The 21,991-nt window shown below is 45.2% G+C and overlaps 2 protein-coding genes across 2 annotated transcripts in view; one reads left to right on the top strand and one right to left on the bottom strand.

Annotated features, from left to right (window-relative positions):
* The window catches only part of serinc4 (serine incorporator 4), a gene marked incomplete at both ends in the record, with an annotated part of 26,446 nt that extends 16,566 nt beyond the window's left edge, over positions 1-9,880 (bottom strand). Inside the window, 3 exons of the mRNA XM_083653132.1 lie at positions 2,424-2,602; positions 6,276-6,443; positions 9,773-9,880. Coding sequence (XP_083509258.1) covers positions 2,424-2,602; positions 6,276-6,443; positions 9,773-9,880 — 455 coding nt within the window. The remainder of the gene's footprint in view (positions 1-2,423; positions 2,603-6,275; positions 6,444-9,772) is intronic.
* Positions 9,881-18,339: 8,459 nt separating this feature from the next.
* hypk (huntingtin interacting protein K) lies at positions 18,340-21,989 on the top strand. The gene is made up of 4 exons (XM_083652967.1): positions 18,340-18,517; positions 18,806-18,861; positions 21,216-21,267; positions 21,659-21,989. Exons 1-4 carry the CDS (start codon positions 18,356-18,358, stop codon positions 21,752-21,754), a joined length of 366 nt encoding a protein of 121 aa, XP_083509093.1. The 5' UTR covers positions 18,340-18,355; the 3' UTR covers positions 21,755-21,989.
* Positions 21,990-21,991: the final 2 nt, after the last annotated feature.

Genomic DNA, 21,991 nt, shown 5'->3' with positions numbered 1-21,991 from the left:
GACGAACTGTCTTGTCAACTCCAAATTATTTCCAGTGAGAAAATCAATATTTTAATATTATAACTTTTATTAATCACTGGAAAACTTGCTTATTCTTTGCCCACACATGGACGCTTCCGCATTACGTCATTTCGTAATAGTATTTCCGTTTTGACTTGCCAAAAACCCCGCAGGCAAAATGGCCGCGCACACTCCGCTCCTAAAGTGGCAAAATTACTCCCCCATAAACTAACATATCTTGGCCAATACATAGTAACATACAAAATAAAACAACCCGTAATATCTTAATTTTATGTAGAATGCAGAGGACATGTAACTGTTTAGTTAAACTTGCATTCCAGGAATATTGTGCTCTAAAGATGACGTTAGTGGAGTCGAGGCTGTTGCATCCTGAAACCCACATAGGTTGCGTGCGATTCGAGGCGTAACCTATGTGTGGTTTGGTGTAACCTATGTGCGATTCGAAATAACGCATCCGAGATAGAAACGTTATGAATATAGCCACGTTATAAACAACAAACTAACGCTGGTGATCCGTATGGAAACAGTGTTACTCGAAATGGTTAAAAGTTCTATCAATTTGGTCATTCAGTGGCATTTTACTGCCATATAACATAACTAACTAGTGGCTAATATTAGCCACAGAAGGCAACTAGCACTGAACCGGAAGAACAAATACGTTTGCGTTGAACGCGGAAGAGAGAAAAAGTGGGCGTGGTGAATAAGGTGAATAGCACACACATGGAGGCCTACAGCACAAGCATCGTTGCTGTCGGGGCGAAAACCACCTTGTTCATATGAATCTATGTGGCAGTCATGAAGACAGCTCTTGTTGGATAAATACACTAGATGTCAGCGGGGGACAGGGACGTCCCCTGGCCCCTAACTGACGCCTAACTGACCCCTAACTGACCCTATTGTAACCTTAGCCAAAGACGCGGGCCTTTCACCCAGGCCCTAATAAGACTCTTATGAGTAGATTATTGCCAATGAGGAGCAGCAATCTAGCCGGTCAAATCCTAATCCAGACCTCTCTAATCCACACTGCTGCCATGGAAAGTGTGACAATGAGGAGCTTAAAATAGACAACCGGGCCAGGTGAGGTGAGAGAGGGAAAACACGTCACCCCCTATAGGCAGGAGTGAGCTATTTCCAGATATACCAAGGTGGATACATTATTTTTCTAGGTGGGGATTAAGTCCATGCTTGAGCAGAGACTAGAAATATGGGCCATTTACACCTGGCGTTAACATGTGGTTTCTGCCATCAGATTGCAATCAGATTGTATTTTATCACTTCAGCCTGATTCCATTTACACCTGGCGTTAACATGTGGTTTCTGCAATCTGACTGCAATCAGATTGCAGAAATGGTTGTCCTCTCAATCCGCATAAAGTTGCTGTATCCAGATTGAGAGGACACATTGCATTTACACTTGTGTTCAATTGTGTAAACAATGCATCCCCGACCACCTCCGGAGGTGGTTTGGCCGATCAGATTGCAATCCTTCCTCAATGCGTTTTGGGGGTGTTTACACCTGTACTTTCAAGTGATATAACACAATCTGATTGCAATCTGATCACAGAAAACACATGTTAACGCCAGGTGTAAATGGCCTCATAGTCGCTTGTACGGTTGGAGATCTAGGGATTTAAGTTCTCTGCTAATGAAGTTGGAAGGAGGTCATGTTTTCACCGCTGCCTGATTTCTCCAGAAAGGTTACAAGCAGATTTGGCTGAAATTTGGCAGACAAATCACCATTGGTCCAATAATCAATTAAGGTTTTGGTCATTTTCCAGATCTGGGATTTCGGCCATTAGATGATTTTGTTTTGAAATGCATTGATCTAGTGCTGGTAGGTAGGTAGGTCTGGACTTTCAAGTCAGCTGCTAAAGAGAGGTGCATTCACATGCATTTTTGTTGGGGAATCAAATCCAGAAAACAAATGTTAGTGCAATTTTAACCCTTAGGGAGGCTGCAGCTTTGCAGGTTGGAGAATTAGGGTACTCACTACTCAGTGTTGGTGGAGGTTTTTTACTCTTTTTCTCTTTTTTTACTCCTTTTATTTAATTTAAAGATTTGGGGAATTTTAAAATTGTATAACAAATAAATATTATACTGTTGATGTTTACAAAAGTTCATAATAAAAGACATGACAAATGACAAGCAATGTTATGATAATATGACTATGACTGAATATGACTTGGGTAATGGTCAAAGAAATATCTGTGAAATAACCATGTGACCATTTGACCTCGCCCTTCAAAGAATCAGAATTGAGAATCGTTAAGAACCAGCATCGGAATCAGAATCGGAATCAGAATCGGAATAGTTCAAATCCAAACGATACCCAGGCTGTCATCAGTCTCTTGATTCCAGATTGCCAGACTTTATTGAGTATTTATCCGAATCTGCGACACTGACCCGTTGTGTATGAGCGCTCTGAAGTCCTGGCTGGATTTCACATCTATGAGGAAGAGCGCCATCATCAGGTAGAAGCAGGCGGTACCGAAGCAGACCCTGTAGACCGCCGAGTATCCCACCAGCATATCACAGTGGCCTCCACCATGCGCCTGGTCACACACCATGTTGAAGAAAGGCACCTGAAACACACAAAGAGTGTTTTATCCACATCTGTCATCTGTCTGTCTGTCTGTCTGTCTGTCTGTCTGTCTGTCTGTCTGTCTGTCTGACTGTCTGTCTGTCTGTCTGCCTGCCTGTCTGTCTGTCTGTCTGTCTGTCTGTCTGTCTGTCTGTCTGTCTGTCTCTCTGTCTGTCTGTCTGTCTGACTGTCTGTCTGTCTGTCTGTCTGTCTGTCTGTCTGACTGTCTGTCTGTCGGTCTGTCTGTCTGACTGTCTGTCTGTCTGTCTGTCTGTCTGACTGTCTGTCTGTCTGTCTGTCTGTCTGTCTGACTGTCTGTCTGTCTGTCTGTCTGTCTGTCTGTCTGTCTGACTGTCTGTCTGACTGTCTGTCGTCTGTCTGTCTGTCTGTCTGTCTGAGTATCTGTCTGTCTGTCTGTCTGTCTGTCTCTCTGAGTGTCTGTCTGTCTGTCTGTCTGTCTGTCTGTCTGTCTGTCTGTCTCTCTGACTGTCTGAGTGTCTGTCTGTCTGAGTATCTGTCTGTCTGTCTGTCTGTCTCTCTGACTGTCTGTCTGTCTGTTGTCTGTCTGTCTGTCTGTCTGTCTCTCTGAGTGTCTGTCATCTGTCTGTCTGTCTGTCTGTCTGTCTGTCTGTCTGACTGTCTGTCTGTCTGTCTGTCTGTCTGCCTGCCTGTCTGTCTGACTGTCTGTCTGTCTGTCTGTCTGTCTGTCTGTCTGTCTGTCTCTCTGTCTGTCTGACTGTCTGTCTGTCTGTCTGTCTGTCTGTCTGTCTGTCTGTCTGTCTGTCTGACTGTCTGTCTGTCTGTCTGTCTGTCTGTCTGTCTGTCTGTCTGTCTGTCTGTCTGACTGTCTGTCTGTCTGTCTGTCTGTCTGTCTGTCTGTCTGACTGTCTGTCTGTCTGTTGTCTGTCTGTCTGTCTGTCTGTCTGTCTGTCTGTCTGTCTGTCTGTCTGAGTATCTGTCTGTCTGTCTGTCTGTCTGTCTGTCTGTCTCTCTGAGTGTCTGTCTGTCTGTCTGTCTGTCTGTCTGTCTGTCTGTCTGTCTCTCTGACTGTCTGAGTGTCTGTCTGTCTGAGTATCTGTCTGTCTGTCTGTCTGTCTGTCTGTCTCTCTGACTGTCTGTCTGTCTGTCTGTTGTCTGTCTGTCTGTCTGTCTGTCTGTCTCTCTGAGTGTCTGTCTGCCTGTCTGTCTGTCTGTCTGTCTGTCTGTCTGTCTGTCTGTCTCTCTGTCTGTCTGTCTGTCTGTCTGTCTGTCTGTCTCTCTGACTGTCTGTCTGTCTGAATGATTAAGAGGATGTCTATTGTCGGTATTCCTCTGGATTAGAAAACATTTGAAATAACCGCCTCTCCTTTTTTAATGACAGAAAAACACATGAAATGCTTCCATACTGCTCACCTGGCGTAATCCAAGTCTCCACAAACCCTGATATGCCAAGGTGACTTAAAAATACCTAATTTACATCCTGGTTTTAGCCAAATTCACTGTAGTCATGTGGGCGAATAATGTATGGAGAGCAGCTACTGTAGCCAGTGAAGATTAAAACAGGCTAAACAAGCTAAAAACAGGGTGTAAATGACGTACTTTCAAGTCACCTTGGCATCTCAGGGTTTATGCCAGGTGAGCAGTATGGTAGCATTTTATGTTTTTTTCTGTCATTAAAAAAGGCGAGGCGGTTATTTCAAATGTTTTCTAATCCAGAGGAGTAGTTTTTTTTTTACACATTTTTGCTCAAGACCCTGTTCACAGCACTTCACTGACACGGCTCATGCTGGCTGCTTTCTACTGCATGTACTGTAGTACACTGACTGTCAGAAAGTACCTCATATAACCCCACATAAAAGTACAAGTGACAGCACTTGTAATGTAATTCCTTCTGGGGGTTCGTGATATATCACATTCATGAGAAAGGGACGGACGTGAGGTCACAGTGACCTTGAACTTTTACCATCAAAATCTAATCAATTCATCCGCGAGTCCAAGTGGATGTTTGAGTCAAATTTGAGGAAATTCCCTCAAGGCCTTCCTGAGATATTTGCATTATCTCAGTATGGAATGTGCGGATGAGAAGTCGCAGTGACCTTGAACTTTGAACTTTGACCACCAAAATCTATTCAGTTCCTCATTGAGTCAAAGTGGATGTTTGAGTCAAATTTTAGCAAATTCCCTCAAGGCTCATAGAGATATCGCGTTAACAAGCATGGAACGGGCGTTCGTGAGGTCACAGTGACCTTGAACTTTGACCTTTGACCACCAAAATCTAACAATTGGATGTTCAGCCAAATTTGAAGAAATTCTGTCAAGGCGTTACTGAGATATTGCGTTAACGAGCATGGTACGTACGTCCGGACGGACGGACGCAACTCAGCTCTCATGGAAACTCCCAGTTCTCCTAGGCACATTTACAACTTGGTTGGCTTAAATATGTGTATCCCACTTGTAATCGTCACATTCCCAGCAGCACTTGAAGGCAGCATCTCTCTGGGTACGTATGTTCTCATCAGAATCATAGAGACAGTATGAGACACACAGGCCCTCAGCCATGCAGGCTCACCGGCCCATCAGCCCCTGACAATAATCACATCTCTGTGCAACAACTTGTGTGACTTACAGTAAAGGAACTCATTAACTCAAATCAACTCTCAATAACTGTCAAACTAGATGAATGATGAATAGTTTGACAGTTATTGAGAGTTGATTTGAGTTAATGAGTTATTAATTTGTCATGAGGGGACAGTTGGTCTGCCCCAGAGCCGTGTAGATAGAAGAGTCCCGACATATCCATTCACTCCAATGGACCAGCTTTTTACTCTCAAGAGTTCCAGGAAGTAAGGTCCTGGATTAAGCAGCACTGTCGAGTTGCAGCAAAATAGACAGTTTGTGTTGTACTCTGAAAGGGTTTTTCCCCCCTTGAATCAAATTGTACATTATCAGCTTTATTTTAGCATGCAAAAGTAGCGCGAGACCCATTCCTGGCTGTTCATTGGCTAATGAGTCTCGCATTTTGGTCCTCCGCTGACAACACTCTCTCTCTAGAGGACACTAGTCTGCCCCAGTGTAAGTGACTGTCTCAGCAGCAGGTGTCATGAGGGGACAGGTGTCACTAGGGGACAGTTGGTCTGCCCCAGTGTAAGTGACCCTCTCAGCAGGTGTCACTAGGGGACAGGTACCATGAGGGGACAGATGCCATGAGGGGACAGGTGTCATGAGGGGACAGGTGCCATGAGGGGACAGGTGCCATGAGGGGACAGGTGTCATGAAGGGACAGGTGTCCTGAGTGGACAGGTGTCATGAGGAGACAGGTGTCCTGAGGGGACAGGTGTCATGAGGGGAGGGACAGGTGTCATGAAGGGACAGGTGTCATGAGGGGAGGGACAGGTGTCATGAAGGGACAGGTGTCATGAAGGGACAGGTGTCATGAGGGGAGGGACAGGTGTCATGAAGGGACAGGTGTCATGAGGGGAGGGACAGGTGTCATGAAGGGACAGGTGTCATGAGGGGAGGGACAGGTGTCATGAAGGGACAGGTGTCATGAGGGGAGGGACAGGTGTCATGAGGGGAGGAGACAGGTGTCATGAGGGGACAGGTGTCATGAGAGGACAGGTGTCCCGAGGGGACAGGTGTCATGAGGGGACAGGTGTCCTGAGGAGACAGGTGTCCTGAGGGGACAGGTTACTCACATTTTCCCTGACGAGCTCGGAGACGGTGCGGGACAGCATGAGGCAGGAGACGGCACAGGCCATGACGTGGAAGAGGGTGTACATGCAGCGCGTGCTGGACGACGACTTGACGGGCGGACAGAAGGCGCAGCAGAGCGCGCACGGGGCCGGACCACAGCAGCAGCACGCCTGCAGGGGGAGCCGGAGAGAGAGGAGATCAGCGTCCCAGGCAGCAAACACACTGTGAAAGTGCTGGAACCGGCCGTTTAACCAAAATCCCCATACAAAACTCCCATTGACTTTCTGAGACGAGGGAACCCGACGTGCTAACATCCGGGTCTTCCCGACTCCTTCCTCCGGTACTCAATTCACAACAAAAGGGTGTTATGAAAACGGTGGTATGAAGACTGACAGTGTGAAGAATGACCTTTGAGGAATACTTGTGACAGGACAGGAGAGATACCCAACAGGTTCTTTGTAGGGATGTCACAATATATCGTCCCACAATATCTGATATCAAAACGTGACAATATGTATCGTTGAGATGAAATCTCATATCGCGAGAAAACGAAGCTGAACATGGTGGCACTGATCTGCATCTGATTGCATGCTCGCTCTCCTTTTCATTGCTTTGTTTGAACAGACGAGGGACGTTACAGACACGGAGGATGAAAATGGTGAAATTACTCAAATTAGCGTGGAGGATGCCCCCTCAATTTACAAATCGATCGCAAAAAGATATTGTTAAAATATTGTATCGTATCGTTATCGTGAACTCAATATCGTGTATCGTATCGTACCATGAACTGAATGTATCGTGACACCCCTAGTTCTTTGTGAATGGCATCATGAACTGAAGAACTGATAAATGTTCATTCACAAAGCTAATCTGGAGGCTAATCCTGCAGGCCTCGAATGCTTCGGGTACCAACGATCCAACAGACTTCATCTTGTAGGCTGCTCTATGGGAGCTCCTTTTTGAATGATTAAAGTGTTGGCAAATTGATTTTCCTGCCAGCTTTTCACAAGAGCAACAGCAGATCCAACACATCCTGCCATGATTTGTTTTCTCTCTTGTTTGTTAACTAAATGGAGTGTAGAAAGATTCATGTGTTCATAAATCATGTTTAGCTGTGGACAGCCTGGCCAGCAGCTCTATAAAGTCACTCTGTCGGTCGGTCGGACCACAAAAAGTCCAGCATTTAGCGGGCACAGTTTCCACCCTAGGAGGCTGACATTTGGCATGGAGGTCAAGTGTGTGTGTGTGTGTGTGTGTGTGTGTGTGTGTGTGTGTGTGAAGGTGTGTGTTTGTGTTCATGCCAATTGGCTAAAAGGGGGCGTGGGGACTGGGAAGGGGGGGTGGCCAAATTCCACAATGGAGTGGATGACATCACAATGGTTTGGATATATTATATATATTGGACTGCACTTGCAATGTTGTTATTTCCTTTTTCATCTCTGAATATTGATATGACCGCTATACGCTGCATACTTACACTAAGACAAATTCCCTGTATGTAATCTTGCATAATTGTGGCAGTAAAAGTGATTCTGATTCTGGATGATGTCACACTCTGACTGACGTCGCATATCCGCTCGCAGCTATTGCGAAGTCGCGCTTGTTTCTTTTCGTTCTTTACACTAGAATCTCCATTCACAATCACATAGCAACCAGCCAGTCCGGTTGGTAATGGGCCTCATAACCAACTGTCTATCTGCTGTAGAGGAGTTATAAAACACATGGTGGTCGATGAAGGGCATGGACTTCTGATTGTTTATTTTAAAAATATATTATTATTGTATTGTATTGTATTGTATTGTATTGTATTGTTGTATAATATTTATTGTTATTGGGTAACTGGTACCCTGCAACCCCCACTGACACTGTCAATACTCAACGATCAGCTGGTCAACAGTGCAGCTTCACATGCTGCTGCCATTTTCCCTCTTGGCCCTAATTGTATTGTTGTCTGCCAGGCCTGTGCTCTCTTCACACACTTCATGCATTCTGTAAAGTTTCTTCATATTTTAGATATGCAGGGAGATTGACTGAACCGCCTCCAGCTAGCTCACAGCCTGTGTGATCTCATTACAGGCTGTGAGCTAGCTGCTAATGTATAATATGTTCAATTTATATCTGTCAACGTACACTGCTGTCTCGTACACAGCAAAATCATCAGGTTAAGTTTAACTCGCCACTAGAGGCCAGTGTTTCTATCAGCCCACAGCCATCAGAGTAAATTAATACTTTAGATAGAGTTGAACCAGATCGACTCTAACAACTCTCTAATCAACACTTGACAATTCCAAATAACTGTCACTGAAAAATCAACACTTATGAAGAGTGGAAAATGTACTGAGTGTAGCTATGTGACCCAGTGTCCAGAGGTGCAGAAGTGTGTGACAAGTAGCATATTTTATCTTAACATCCCAGATCTCTCTCTCTCTCTCAATTCCTAAACTGCATAGTTTTTACATTGGATTTTGCATTTTTTGAGTGTAACTAATAATTTTGAAAAGGTAAAACATAAAAATCAACAAAATTGGAGTTACGAGGTTTATAGAAGATCTTTACATTGAATGGGGTTAATTCAGCAGGCATCTTATACCAGTCAGTGCTGAATCTCAGACAGCCACTGCCATGGACAACAGTTCTGATGATCTCAGAAGCACTCCTAGTGCCTATTACAATGTAATTACTAATCAGTGTTGGGGGTAACTCATTACAAAAGTAACATATTACATGTAATATATTACTTTTAGCAGTAACTCAGTAATATAACTTATTACTTATTGGATTCCAGTGATATTATAGCAGTTACTTTGTCAAGTAACTCAAGTTAAAATTTGTGTTACATTTTAATAAATCAAAGCACATATTTAAAAAAGATACAATCATTTCCTAATTTGTTTTTATGCAAATAACTACTATAGATGACAATAACAAAGGAAAAGAATAACATTTAGAATTTTGGATTGTTTACACTGACTTCAAGGCTGTTGAAATTATTTTTCGGGATGGTTCCGGGGCAGCGATGTCATTCTGCTGCTGCTGTTGTTTTGGTAAAAGTAATGCAAAAGTAGTGCAATAAGTAACGAGTTACTCTACACAGACAGTAATATTGTAAAGTAACTTATTACTTTCAAATGAAAGTAACTAGTAATATGTAGTATATTACATTTTGAAAGTAACTTGCCCAACACTGTTACTAATGTACCGGTGATCCCACAGTGATTATTAGACATACGACTTTGGACTTCATCATCACCTGTCAAGAAAACAGCACCATTGACTCCAAAGAACAGTTGCATTGTGTAAAACACATTCTATTCAAGGAGAAACTGAGACAATGACATCAACATTAGCTATGTTTTATAGATATGCACAACCATCAGTATCAAACTTACACTGAACTAGAAAACTTTAAATATAAAATCAAACAAAAAAAAACACACTGACTCCCAATTCCACTCCTTCGCCATCCAGCTGCCTGAGCCGATGGTCCACGCAGCCTCACCTGATAGGCCACCATGTTGAGGAAGTAGTTGTAAGCTCCATCGTGGTTCATCCGCTGAGAGGCCGGCATTGTGCCACCGCCACTGACCTGCTTCTCCTTCGCTACCATGCCACTACATTTGTCCAGGAACTCCCATGCAGCCCAGAACTGGGTTTTTACCAAAGCGCCTGCAGAGAGGGCATCCTCATCCCCTCACATCCTCAACGGCACCACGACCCAAACTTCTGTAGCAACAGGCCCCGACGTTCCTGCTAGGAAAACCTGGTGCCGATCCAACCCCAGTGGCAAGCGCTCAGTCCAGCGGGTGGTTCCTGCGCTCCTTACTACGCCCCGTCAGCTGGATTACCAGTAAAGCTCGTCCGACCGGAGCGACCCGCAATCCCAGCATGAGCAGCACCAAGTCAACTGCTGCAACTCTCAGGCCCGCTTCACTGCAGAAGAAGAAGTTGTTTTTTTGCCCCGTGCCCTGTGTGCTTTGGCTCTGTGTGCGGCGGTGTTGGGCACTGCCAGCAAAGCAGGAGAGGTGGTGGTGGTGAATACCCAATGCCCTCCCCCTCATCCTCATCCTCCCCCCCCGGCTCTCCCCCGCTCAGATTAGGCAGAGTCTGTGTGGGAGGAGGAGGGAGGTGGGGTGGGGGTGGGGGTGGGGGTGAGGAGGAGCACGACAGGGACCATGTGTCCGTCCATCTGTCCCTCCCTTCCCCCCTCCTCCACCCAGCAGCACCCTCACTCACTACCTCTCCACTCCGCTGCACCAGCAACACACACACACACACGATGCAGTACTATAGAGAGCTAAAGTGGAACGTCACTTCCTGCTTCAGCACTGTACCAGAGATTTTCATCTGCCATCTATTTTCCCATAGACATTTCCTAAAATGCGTATAAAAAATAGTTTTACTTCTTCAAACCAAACGGTTCAGATATATTTAGAAACAGGAGAGACCACATCACATTTCACTCAGACCAAAACCCCCCAAAAATTGCGGATTTAAAGAAAATGTTTTTTCTATGTAGTTATTTTTTTGTTTTGGTCCGAGTCAAATGGTCTCTCCGGATTCTAAATATAGCTGAACCGTTTGGTTTGACGAAGTAAAATTATATTTTACAAGCATTTTACGAAATGTCTACAGGAAAATACATGGCGGATGAAAATCTCTGGTACAGTGCTGAAGCAGGAAGTGACGTTCACTTTGCCTCTCTATTCCAGCCTAGGACACCACAGTGATTTCTGGATGACACCTCACCCTCTCCCATCGGCCATGTCTCACCCGGCTCTGAGCGTCTCCTCGTTTGCTACTCAGAGAAAGAGGCTACGTCCATAATCCCACCATGTATCTGCAGTAGTAGGCCTACCCAGAAACATGGCAGTGCCCAGGGTGGACTGGGTGATCAGCAGCACCGGGAGGAAGTATTTGGAAATTTGCTCACAGCTTAACATATTACAGGACAATGAATTTTGGGGGTCCAACAAAAGGCCAACACGTTCTCAACTGAGGGGTTTAAATGGGGTTATTGTAGTTCATATTTTTTCATATCACTTTAAAAATCAAACAAAACTGCTTTGAACAGTGAAAGTGCACGTTGAATTCAATTCTAAAGTTAATTACTGAGCTAGGATGAATCATTATTTTATAGTATCAATTGGTGATAGAAAATAGTACGCACAATGGACATTTATGTCAAATAAATGTTGCCGATTATTACTTTAAAGCACAGCAGAGGTGGGCTAAAAAAGATGAAACTATGTCTTCATCAGCTCTGTGGTGTGCGACTGGCTGGGTGCATGAACACAGGGTCAGATTAGATTTGGGTTAGCGGTGCGACCTGGATAATCCCTCCTCTCAGCCGAGGTGACCTTCACTCCCACTCGCTAGCCCGGACGGGACATTACTAGCCACACCCCTGTGTGTACCACTCCGCGGCTCCTCACAGAGGGCTGTGCCAAAACAGGGAAATTAAACTGCTGTGTTTAGTGACTGGACCGCATTTTGACCTGGTAACACACGTTATCCTTCATAAGCCATTTTTCTAATTATGCCTAATATGCCAAATGGAATGATAAAGCCCTGCTGTTGCCTTCATTACAGCCCTGTCCTGGCCTGACACGAACATGCTGCATTTAGGTACCGTGGGATTGAATGGGAATTTATCCCAGAAAATAGCTGGTAATCCACAGAATTTAACCCACAGAAACTAATTCCAATCACAGCAAATCAGTTGAGAAAAACTGGAAGTGACATAAGGAATACAACTGGTTTGTTACAGTAAAGTGACCACAGACATGACTGTTTAGCCCCGGGGTAAGGATTCACACAGGCAAATTCAGAATTGGGACCACCCCGACTTTAGTAGGGTCAACCCGGACTTGTATTGCGATATGCTAGTATCGCGATATATTGAGCATTGCGATATTGTGATAAATTGTGATTTATTACCTTTGTTCAATTGCAAATGATGTCCCCAAAGGAAAAAAACAAAAACACTGTCAACATCTAGTTTCCAGTCTGTTCTTCTCACTTCAATCGTTTTTATTGCAGCAAAATGCGATTGTCAACACTGTCATAAAAACCTGTCCTAAATGTTGTATGCACGTGCACTGTATGAATCTCTCCAGAAAACCAGACAGCTGATTGGAGGTGTGAGTGTGCTCCCTATACCATCTGTCATCTTGGCGCCATCTTGGCGCAATGGATAACGCGTCTGACTACGGATCAGAAGATTCCAGGTTCGACTCCTGGCTAGCTCGACCTTGATGTTGAAAGGTGCTCGTTCAAAGTGAGTGGCTCTGTGGAGCTGGCTAGCCGTGATCGTATAGTGGTTAGTACTCTGCGTTGTGGTCGCAGCAACCCCGGTTCGAATCCGGGTCACGGCACAGCTTCAGCCCTGCTCTTTTACTGATGCCTGACTGTAGCATGTCTCAATTTCCCCTCAGGGATCAATAACGTTATTCTGATTTAGAATCCTATTCAGAGCAAAGCAGTGAATGTGCTGTACTCAGAGGATACTGGCTATATACTGTTGCTGGACATGGCAGCACATGAAAGAACATGCAGGACGAGGTGGCCGTACCCGCCAGTAGATGGACTGCCTGGAGGTCCGAACGAGGTCCTAACACCTAGTCCCTTTTGCCCCATTCTTGGCCGAGTGGTTAAGGTGATGGATTGCTAATCCATTGTGCTCTGCACGTGTGGGTTCAAAAACCCATCCTCGTCGTGATCTGTTATTTCTTAAACAGAGGGAGCACGTGGACACACCTCATGATGGAAGTTCTCATATTCCCTCAGTGAAACTACTCTGCAAATGCCAGTTGAAATAAAGAACTCACAGTCAAGGTTTTGCTGCAACAGCATCTGATCTGCCCCTCAGTTAGAGCATTGGACAAGCAGGAATGAACAGTCCTTGGGTCTATTGCAAGACATGCAATGCCTTTTTGTTTCTGCTTCCTCCTATGTTCTTTTCTTCAAGCACAAACATCAGTCAGGTGTCAAGCTAGTCTTGTGGAGCATTGGCTTCATCTGTCTGTGTTGAAAAGATGAGACAACAGAGTGCATTGGCCGGGAATCAAACCCAGGTCAACTGCTTGGAAGGCAGCTATGCTCGCCACTATACCACCAATGCACAGCCATTGAAATATCTGTATTTTCTACTCCTTACATTTTCAAAACAGGCTAGTTACTTTAGTGATAATGCACAAGACAAAAACGCTGTCTGTCTCTCTCTTGTCATCCGTGATGTCAGTCATGTTATTATGTCATCGTGTAATAATGTTATGATGTCATGTTATGATGTCATAATGTCCAACCCACAGCGTACAAGTTGATGTCGGTACCGTGACAGATCTGAAGGAATGGCTGTTCAGGCAGGGCAAGATGACTTGCGGCTCTACGTTGCCGCCTGTGCAGGAGACCTGGACAGACTGAGGAGCCTGCTGCAGGAAGACCGCTTCAGAAGGCAGCTCAATGAGCAGTGTTATTATGGGTGTAGGTGGACCCCTCTGGCGCACGCAGCCTGGGGGAGGGGTCATGCTGCCTGTGTGGACTACCTGATCACCCAGGGAGCACAGGTGGACCTAGCTGAAAAGCATAACCGCACGCCTCTCTCCTATGCCGTGTACTACGGTCACCTGAACTGTGTCCGGATCCTCCTGGAAGCCAACTCTCAACAGAAGCATATACAGCTATTACACCCCTCTCTACATCAGTGCTGAATACAACCACCTGGACTGCTTTCGCCTGCTGCTCCAGGCCGCTGGCGTTCTGACCCGTGACGTGGCTTCTCTCCTGCTGGAGGTGGTGCTGCAGAACACGTGCAACACGGTCTTCGTCCAGCTGCTGCTGGACCGCGGCGCCGAGCCGACCCTGGTGACAGCAGAGCAGGCACAGCTGGAGGGATGGGCGGATCCTGAGGCTCTCATTGTCTTTCTGGAGGCCAAGAGATGTCCTCGCAGGCTGGCCCACGCGTGTCGCATCCGGATCCGCCAAGTGCTGGGCACACATCGCCTGAACCAAGTCCACTCCCTACCACTACCTCAAGTGATGAAGGACTTTGTGCTCCACAAAAACTGACTTGAACCTTGAAGGGAGTCAGTTTATTTATTTTCATTTCCTAGATTTAGTTCTTCAGTGACTGTGTTTCAAACAAATCCAGGAGCAGAGATTAAAGTAAAGGTAAAGGTAAAGTCCCACTGATTGTCACACAATGTGTGAAATTTGTTCTCCGCATTTGACCCATCCCCTGGGGGAGCGGTGAGCGGCAGCGTGCGCCGCGCTCGGGAATCACATGGTGATTTAACCCCCCAATTCCAACCCTTTGATGCTGAGTGCCAAGCAGGGAGGCAATGGGTCCCATTTTTATAGTCTTTGGTATGACTCAGATTATATACCATCAGCAGACACCACCTGTAGCCAATCCTACTACTTGGAGAGCGTTAATTGGAGTGTGTCCGTGTGAGCTCGGTTCATCGTCTCCTCTCCAGAGTCCCCACCCCAGAAATTCTAACAGCCAGTAGAAATACTTTTTACTTTGATACTTGATTACATTTCAGAGTCTGTAATTTTTTTTTACTTTTACTTGATTAAACAAGTTGAATCAGTACTTCTACTTTCACCACAGTCTTTATTTAGACAAGTAACTATACTTCTACTTAAAGAATGTGTGTACTTTTCCCATCTCTGGTACATGCTACATTTGTAGCACGAGGTGTCCGTTTGTAGCATGAGAGGATCGACCACTCAGGAGTAGCCTATGCATATGGAGAGGGGGGCGGAGGAGAAGGGGCTGACCTCAGATGACAGCTCCTAAAACCTCCGCCGCTTACGTCAACACCTGGGTGTGATTTTTCCCCCCATCAACAAATCCTATTTCACAATTGATGTATTCACAAACTATTACAGCTACGGACTTTACCGATAAAGTCCACTTCACGCGTACCACAGAGGCTTAAATCCAATGTACACCAGATGGGTTACGGCTCCGTGTGGATCCGGTAAAACAGCCGGAACAGAACAGACTCTCGCCCATGTTAATAGATTGGCAATACATGCGGTACAGTTCAGAGAAAACCCCTCGCACCTGTTGTATTTTTGTCGGATCCCGCATGCATCTAACAGATTACATGAGTGTGGGTGTGTTTAGGCGGCTGCACGGAGCTAACGCAGGCGGTGGACATAGTAGGCCCTTTAGTCCTTCGCGCGGCCGACCCGGGTTCGAATCCGACCCGTGGACCTTTTGCCGCATGTCATCCCCCCCCTCTCTATCCCTACCTTTCCTGTCTGCCTACTGTCCTATATCTAATAAAGGCAAAAATGCACCAAAAAAATCAAATAAATAAATAAATATCTCATGCAAACCACATCCACTCTGGCCTATAAATACATGTTGGTTGAGGACTGACGGAGGAAACCCCAGTTGGATGTAATACCCTTAATCTCGCTTTGGATTATTCTGTCCAACATCGACGTTTCTAAACCAATTAGTGGCTGTGATCAACACGTGTTTTGCTCCCGGCGGTCCGGCCCCACCAGTCAGACGCTGGCCAGCAGCATTCCTGGGGGCCCTCTCACCTCTCTCACTGGCCCAGCATTGCTGCTGCCTTGTGGGAGAGGAGGCAGTGCCAGAGGGGGCAAACAAAAGCAAATTAGAGGATGCAAATTAGCAGCCTGAGTGAAAGCATTCAATCTATGGTTTCAATAGACTTGTGCAATAACAGTTGGACCCAATCCAAGCCTGGTTTAGGGGGGGAAGGAAAAGAAAGATAACCCATACATTATTCAGCTAAGACTTTCTTTGAGCATTGGGAAACGTTTTTTTTCTCCTTTACTGAGATTATTTTTGAAATCATTTTAGAATAAGCTCAGTAAAACATAACGCACGTCAAATGAAAAGTAGGCTTTCAAAGCTCCAAGCAACAAACACTGACATTCCCATAGCAACACACAATGTGCCCATTCATTAACTGTGACATGACTGAGTGCACACCCTGCTCCTATAATAATGGTTGGAATTAAATAGAGGGCAGATTATTTATGGAAACCACACAGATATCAACTCTGTGCCACAATCCGAAACGGATATCGATTTTTTTTAACGTCTCTTCTTGGGCCAAAATGGCGGCTCTAGAAGGAAGCCCTCGCTCGCTTTGATTCCGAGGGACGGACACCAAAACGTTTACCGCTGATGTTTTAGATCCTGAAACATTTTCTCATATCAAACTTCACTCATTGTAGCTGATGGAAATAAAAAAGAAAAGTTTGAGTACGCCTGGTTTAGGTTTTCTTTAAGGTTCTGGTTTTATTTGTATTTTATTTATTTGTTTGTTTGTTTGTTTGTTTGGGGGGTATTGTTTAAAGGTGTACGTACCGTACGTTCATAACAGTTTTTTGTTTGTATATGTTTGCAACACATCTTATGTAACAAAAGCAATAAATTACACTATATAATTTATGTACATTAATTAATAAAATACAAGATAACCAGCAAATGAGGCTGACCTGGGCCCAGAGGCAGTGCGGCGACATCACCTCCCAGACGCTCCAAGACAGTCAGCGGGGGGAGGGTCGTACAGCCAGTCAGCGGGGGGAGGGTCGTACAGCCAGCCAGCGGGGGGAGGGTCATACAGCAGGTTGAAGGGGTTGATCCTCACAGGCCCCGAGGAGGCCATCATCTCCCCGGGCGTTCAGGACCACTCGCACACATGATCCCCTCGCACTGCCAGCCAGCGGGATCAGAGAGCACCGTCCTGACGTCCGACCTGTTCAGGAGGAGTCAGGAGTGAAGGCAGAAGCAGGTCTCTGTCGCCTTAATCTGATTACGACAGGTGGACTGAAGACGCTCATGAAGACATAAAGAGGCTGTAAAAGTGTGGAAATCTCTGTTCCAGTGGCTTGTATTAAAGGAGGAGTAAACCTCTTATAAGTGCAGGAAATAGAACTAGGAGGAGCGTGCAGTGATTTAGTAATCCGGACAATTCCACATAATATAGTTATAGTCGTATTCAGGCTCTCGAAGAAAAAAGAAAGAACAACGCACCATGAAACGGAACCAACATGCTACACACATTGACACATATCATCTGGAACAGTCAATTAATATTTGTGGACATCAAAACTAGATAGAGACTTTACCCTGGGTCGGCTCCAGTGATGATGTGTGTGTAGGCCCTTCTGTTCTGTCCCCATGGTCCTTCGTGGATTTTGATGGAGAAAAGGTGTGCCCATGGCGCATCATCTCCAGAGTCTCCAACCTAGAAATGACCGCGTGAACCGTGCACATTTCTAGTACTAGGGTATGGGCGCCTTCGGGGCAGAAACCCTAGGCTCGCCGCACGCAGTTCTGCTGCTGCGTGGCCTCGCCCGCAGCTTGGCTGCTACGTGGCCTCGCCTGCTGTATTGGCATGTGCAGCGCACAATCGCCTGCTCTATTGGCATGCTCAGCGCACAATTGCTCAATTTCGCATCACTGATGACATCACTGTCACTGATGTCACAATGCCTATGACATCACTGATGATGTCACAATGCCTATGACGTCATCAGTGACTTTTTGGTCAATAATGTCACAATGTCATCAGTGGGGCAAAAATTGAAACAGACAAAGCCTACTTGCTCCCTTTTATATGGATAGTTTACCCAAAAAGAAAATTCTGTCATCTGCTCACCCTCATGCCAGCTGAAACACAGGTGAAGTTTATTTTATTATTTTTTCGTCTGAAAGATCTAGTTGTTCATCTCAGACAAATATATTTAATAAGATAATTGTCTATTTAAAACGTTCCAATGAGGATACAAAATTGAATCAAGTGGAATTTGCAGGCACTTGTCTGAGACTCAGACAGAGAGAACGAAGGCTGACTCTCACAATCAGAGGCTTTCCAGAGAGTATTTTTCTAGCTTTTTCAGAGACAATCTGTTCATTTGTAAATGAACTGTCCAAAATCACATGATTTGTATGCGACCTTTGGATGCAGGGTTCTTCGGCGGATGTCCCTTTAAAGTCTGTGCGCTTCCGGTGCTGGGTGCTACACAATTTTCATTCCGACGTTCTCCTCTTTCTCTTTGTTCCGGCCTCACGGGAGCAGCAAACATGGCGGCAGAGGGAGACGTCGATTTGGACCTGGAAGCCGAAGAAAACTGCACTGGAAAGCCGGTGGAAAAGCCTCGGAAACATGACAGCGGAGCCGCTGATCTCGAGAGAGTCACCGACTATGCGGAGGAGAAGGAAATCTCCAGCTCCGACTTAGAAACGGTGAGGCTGGCTAACGCTAGCTAGCAAACATGCGGCCGTAGAACTACTCAGATTATCGCTGCTAGTATCAAACCAACCAACTATTTTGTTTGCTAATGGTTTCTGTCATTTATCACAACAGTTGACTTGTGACCTTTGCATGGAAATTGGATCAGGTTAATTCACATAGCACGTATTTATTTGGCCACCAATACTTGATAACTCCTGATACTTTGCACTACTGTATTCCAGCAGCGAGCCCTATGAGCGAGCCCCACACTACGATTATTTACGATTTTCCTGTTTCAGGCCATGTCAGTGATTGGAGACAGAAGATCGCGAGAACAGAAAGCCAAACAGGAGAGGTAGGATGAATGTTATATGTTGTTATAATATTGTTATATGTTGTTATAATGTTGTTGTAACCTACCAGCCTTTACATGAATACATAGTCAACTGGGTGTTGTTACTGGGTCATTTGACTGGTGTTAATTTTAAGTACTATAACGTTACCATTCATTTCTACCTTAACACCTAAACGCCAGGCACTGCAATGTGACCATCTGCTGTCAGAGTAGCCCCATAACGTGACGCCACTTACTGTACTGGTGCTTCTAAACGGTTGTTTCATGCAGCAGTATCATTTACCCGCCCCGGCGAACTTACTGGCTTCACTAGGCTGGCGATCATATCTTCGGATCTGCAATCGGAGGTCGGATACGGGTAGGAGAGCTTTTTGAACAGCCTTGCCCACCTATTGAGGATTCTAACGCTGTGTGGCGCCAACTGCTGTACGAGAATTATCTCGGGGTACAGTAAGTGGCGTCACGCTATGGGGCTACAGTCAGAGCAGCATGAGACTTGACCCTCCCTCAGGCGCTTCTGACAGCTCGCCTGATGGCTTGCTGGGAAAGCGCCCTCTTATCTTACTGTATAAATAAAAACCCTGTGTATAAAAACTTGTGGAAATCTGTATTGATAGGTCCGATGGAACAACCTTAACTTATTGGAATCCTGGTTGCTTCAAAAAGTCAGCGGTTATTGTTTTAAAAGACAAAGTTTGACAAAAACCGGCTACTTGTTTGGGACCTGACACCCAACGCATGCGCACAGGCATCATTTAGTGAGGTTCTGGGGCTAGTGCATGTTAAAAGTTGCCGCCGATTGTATCCTTTTGGGCCTTTTTCAAAAGGTTGATGGCAATTTGAGCAGTGTGTCACTGTCACATTTTCCATCTTGCTGACTGTCTTTGCTGTCAAAATGACAGAGAGCTACGCAGCATCGCGGTCAGGGACTGTGGCTAAAATGCCCGTAGAAGATGAAATGATGCCAGTGCGCATGCGTCGGGTGTCACGCCGGCATTCCACTGGTTGCATTGCGTTGCTTTGCGGCTGAGCTCCGGTTTTGCTCCGTGCTCTGTGCTGCGGCAACACTCACTGGCTGCGTGTAGAGCACGTCACGGCTCAGCTGCGCCAGACAGCTAGAGTGACGAGACCGACAGGTTATCACTGTAAAATCGAGCGAGACAATTTGTATGTGGGATAAATACAACGACAAACAGGCAGAAGATCATTGTTCCCAACTGGAGGAGCAGAGGAGGGGTGGACTTGCTTGGTGTTGTCCTTGTAAAAAGGATGTGTTGTGTCATATATTATTTTGTGGTTTTCCACTTCAATTATGAACTTTTCCTCATACATATTTGTCCTCTGGCTTGATATTGAATGCTGTAAACACCTCTGCCCTGTTGATTTCATGCCTGGCTCCGCCCAACTTGCTGCGGCTTTGCTCCGTCATCCGTGAAAAATAGAACCCTTGCGTATCTTTTTCGGAGAGCTCCGGATCGTCGGAGCTGGGACGGAGTAGACACGCAACGCAGCGGAGTAGGTGGGAGTTGACACAATGATTAGAGTGGAAACGTATCGGCTCCGATGCCGTACCGCAGCGCAGACGGACCGAACACGGACCTAGTGGAATGTAGGCGTCAGGTCCCAAACAAGTAGCTGGTTTCCGTCAAACTTTGTCTTTTAAAACAATAACCACTCACTATTTGAAGCAACTAGGATTCCCATAAGTTAAGGTTGTTCCATCTGACCCTACCGAAAACTTCAGAATGCACAAATAAGGTCAGTTTAACGTCCAATACAGGATTCCACAAGGTTTAAAGACGGTAAGGTAAGAGGGCGCTTCCCCAGCGAGCCATGAGGCGAGCTGTCAGAAGCGCCTGAGGGTAACATGAGACTGACAATCTACAAAGTTTCTAAGCTGCAAATTCCAAATTGTATTGAATGCCTCACACTGAATTGCAAACTTTTCTCTTTGGTGGGTTTCTTTGCTGAATCACTACATTATTGATTTATCAATTTATCTACCAAAAGTAATCTGGGCAACATATTTGGAAATCAGTATCACTATAGTCACAAGGATTTTTTTTCTTTCACATCACGATATGGATCACAAGCAATTGGTAATGTTTGGTGTGAGGTAAAAGAAAAGAAAGGAGATATTTTCAAACAATCCTTAAAATATTCCTTACTTCATCTTGTCATAATTAACTTGTTGTTTTAGAGAGCAGTCTTGTGTGTCATGATATCACAACATCATCATGTTATGATCGTAATAATATTGAATTCTCGCACAGCCCTAACTACACTGAAGGTAGAATGCAGTCTCACTAAACAGTCATATTGTGCTTCTTACTGTCTGCTCCCGGTCGTTTCAGAGAAAAAGAGTTGGCCAAAGTCACCATCAAGAAAGAGGATGTCGAACTAATTGTAAGTCATTCTGGGATGTTTTTTGGCATTGCTTTACTAACACTAATGTTAAGATCATGTTTCTATCTTCAGAAAACAATACATAATGAATGAATGAATAATGATCAATTAGTTCTATTTTTTAAAGTTGGGACCACTTCAAAATTCTGTCAAATTCATTCTTGTTTACGTTCAAATACACAAAAAACTAAACTTTTTTTAAGTTTCACAATAGTTTTAGTAGCCCCCCCCCTCCCCCACCACATTTTTTTTTCATTTGTTTATGACAAAACATTTGATAAGCTAGTTTTCCTCTTAGTTAAGTTAGTAAGAACAAACTGATTCCCACTATTTGATTTTGAGAGACATTTAGGTTTGGTTCAGCCTAATGTGAGAGTATCTGCTGCTCTAGATGTGTGAGCTGGAGATCTCGCGGGGCGTGGCGGAGCGCAGCCTGCGGGAACACATGGGGAACGTGGTGGAAGCTCTGGTGGCTCTGACCAACTGAACAGACCAGGAGGCATGCAGCAGCAGACCAGGAGCCCACAGCAGCAGCAGCAGCATAGACACACTGAGCTATGCTGGGACGGTTAAACTGTCTGAATTATTCGTTACCCCAACTTTTTAATTTAATTTTTTTTATAATAAAACTTGACTACTTTTTTGCCACTGCATGCTTCAAACATGTTGAGTGGTTTCAATGTTTGCATTTAGCTCTGTGACAATAAATTAAAGACAATGGATG

Source organism: Poromitra crassiceps, assembly GCF_964638095.1.
Source record: "Poromitra crassiceps genome assembly, chromosome: 16".
Taxonomy (NCBI): Eukaryota; Metazoa; Chordata; class Actinopteri; order Beryciformes; family Melamphaidae; genus Poromitra; species Poromitra crassiceps.
This window is presented reverse-complemented; position numbering and strand designations above follow the sequence as displayed.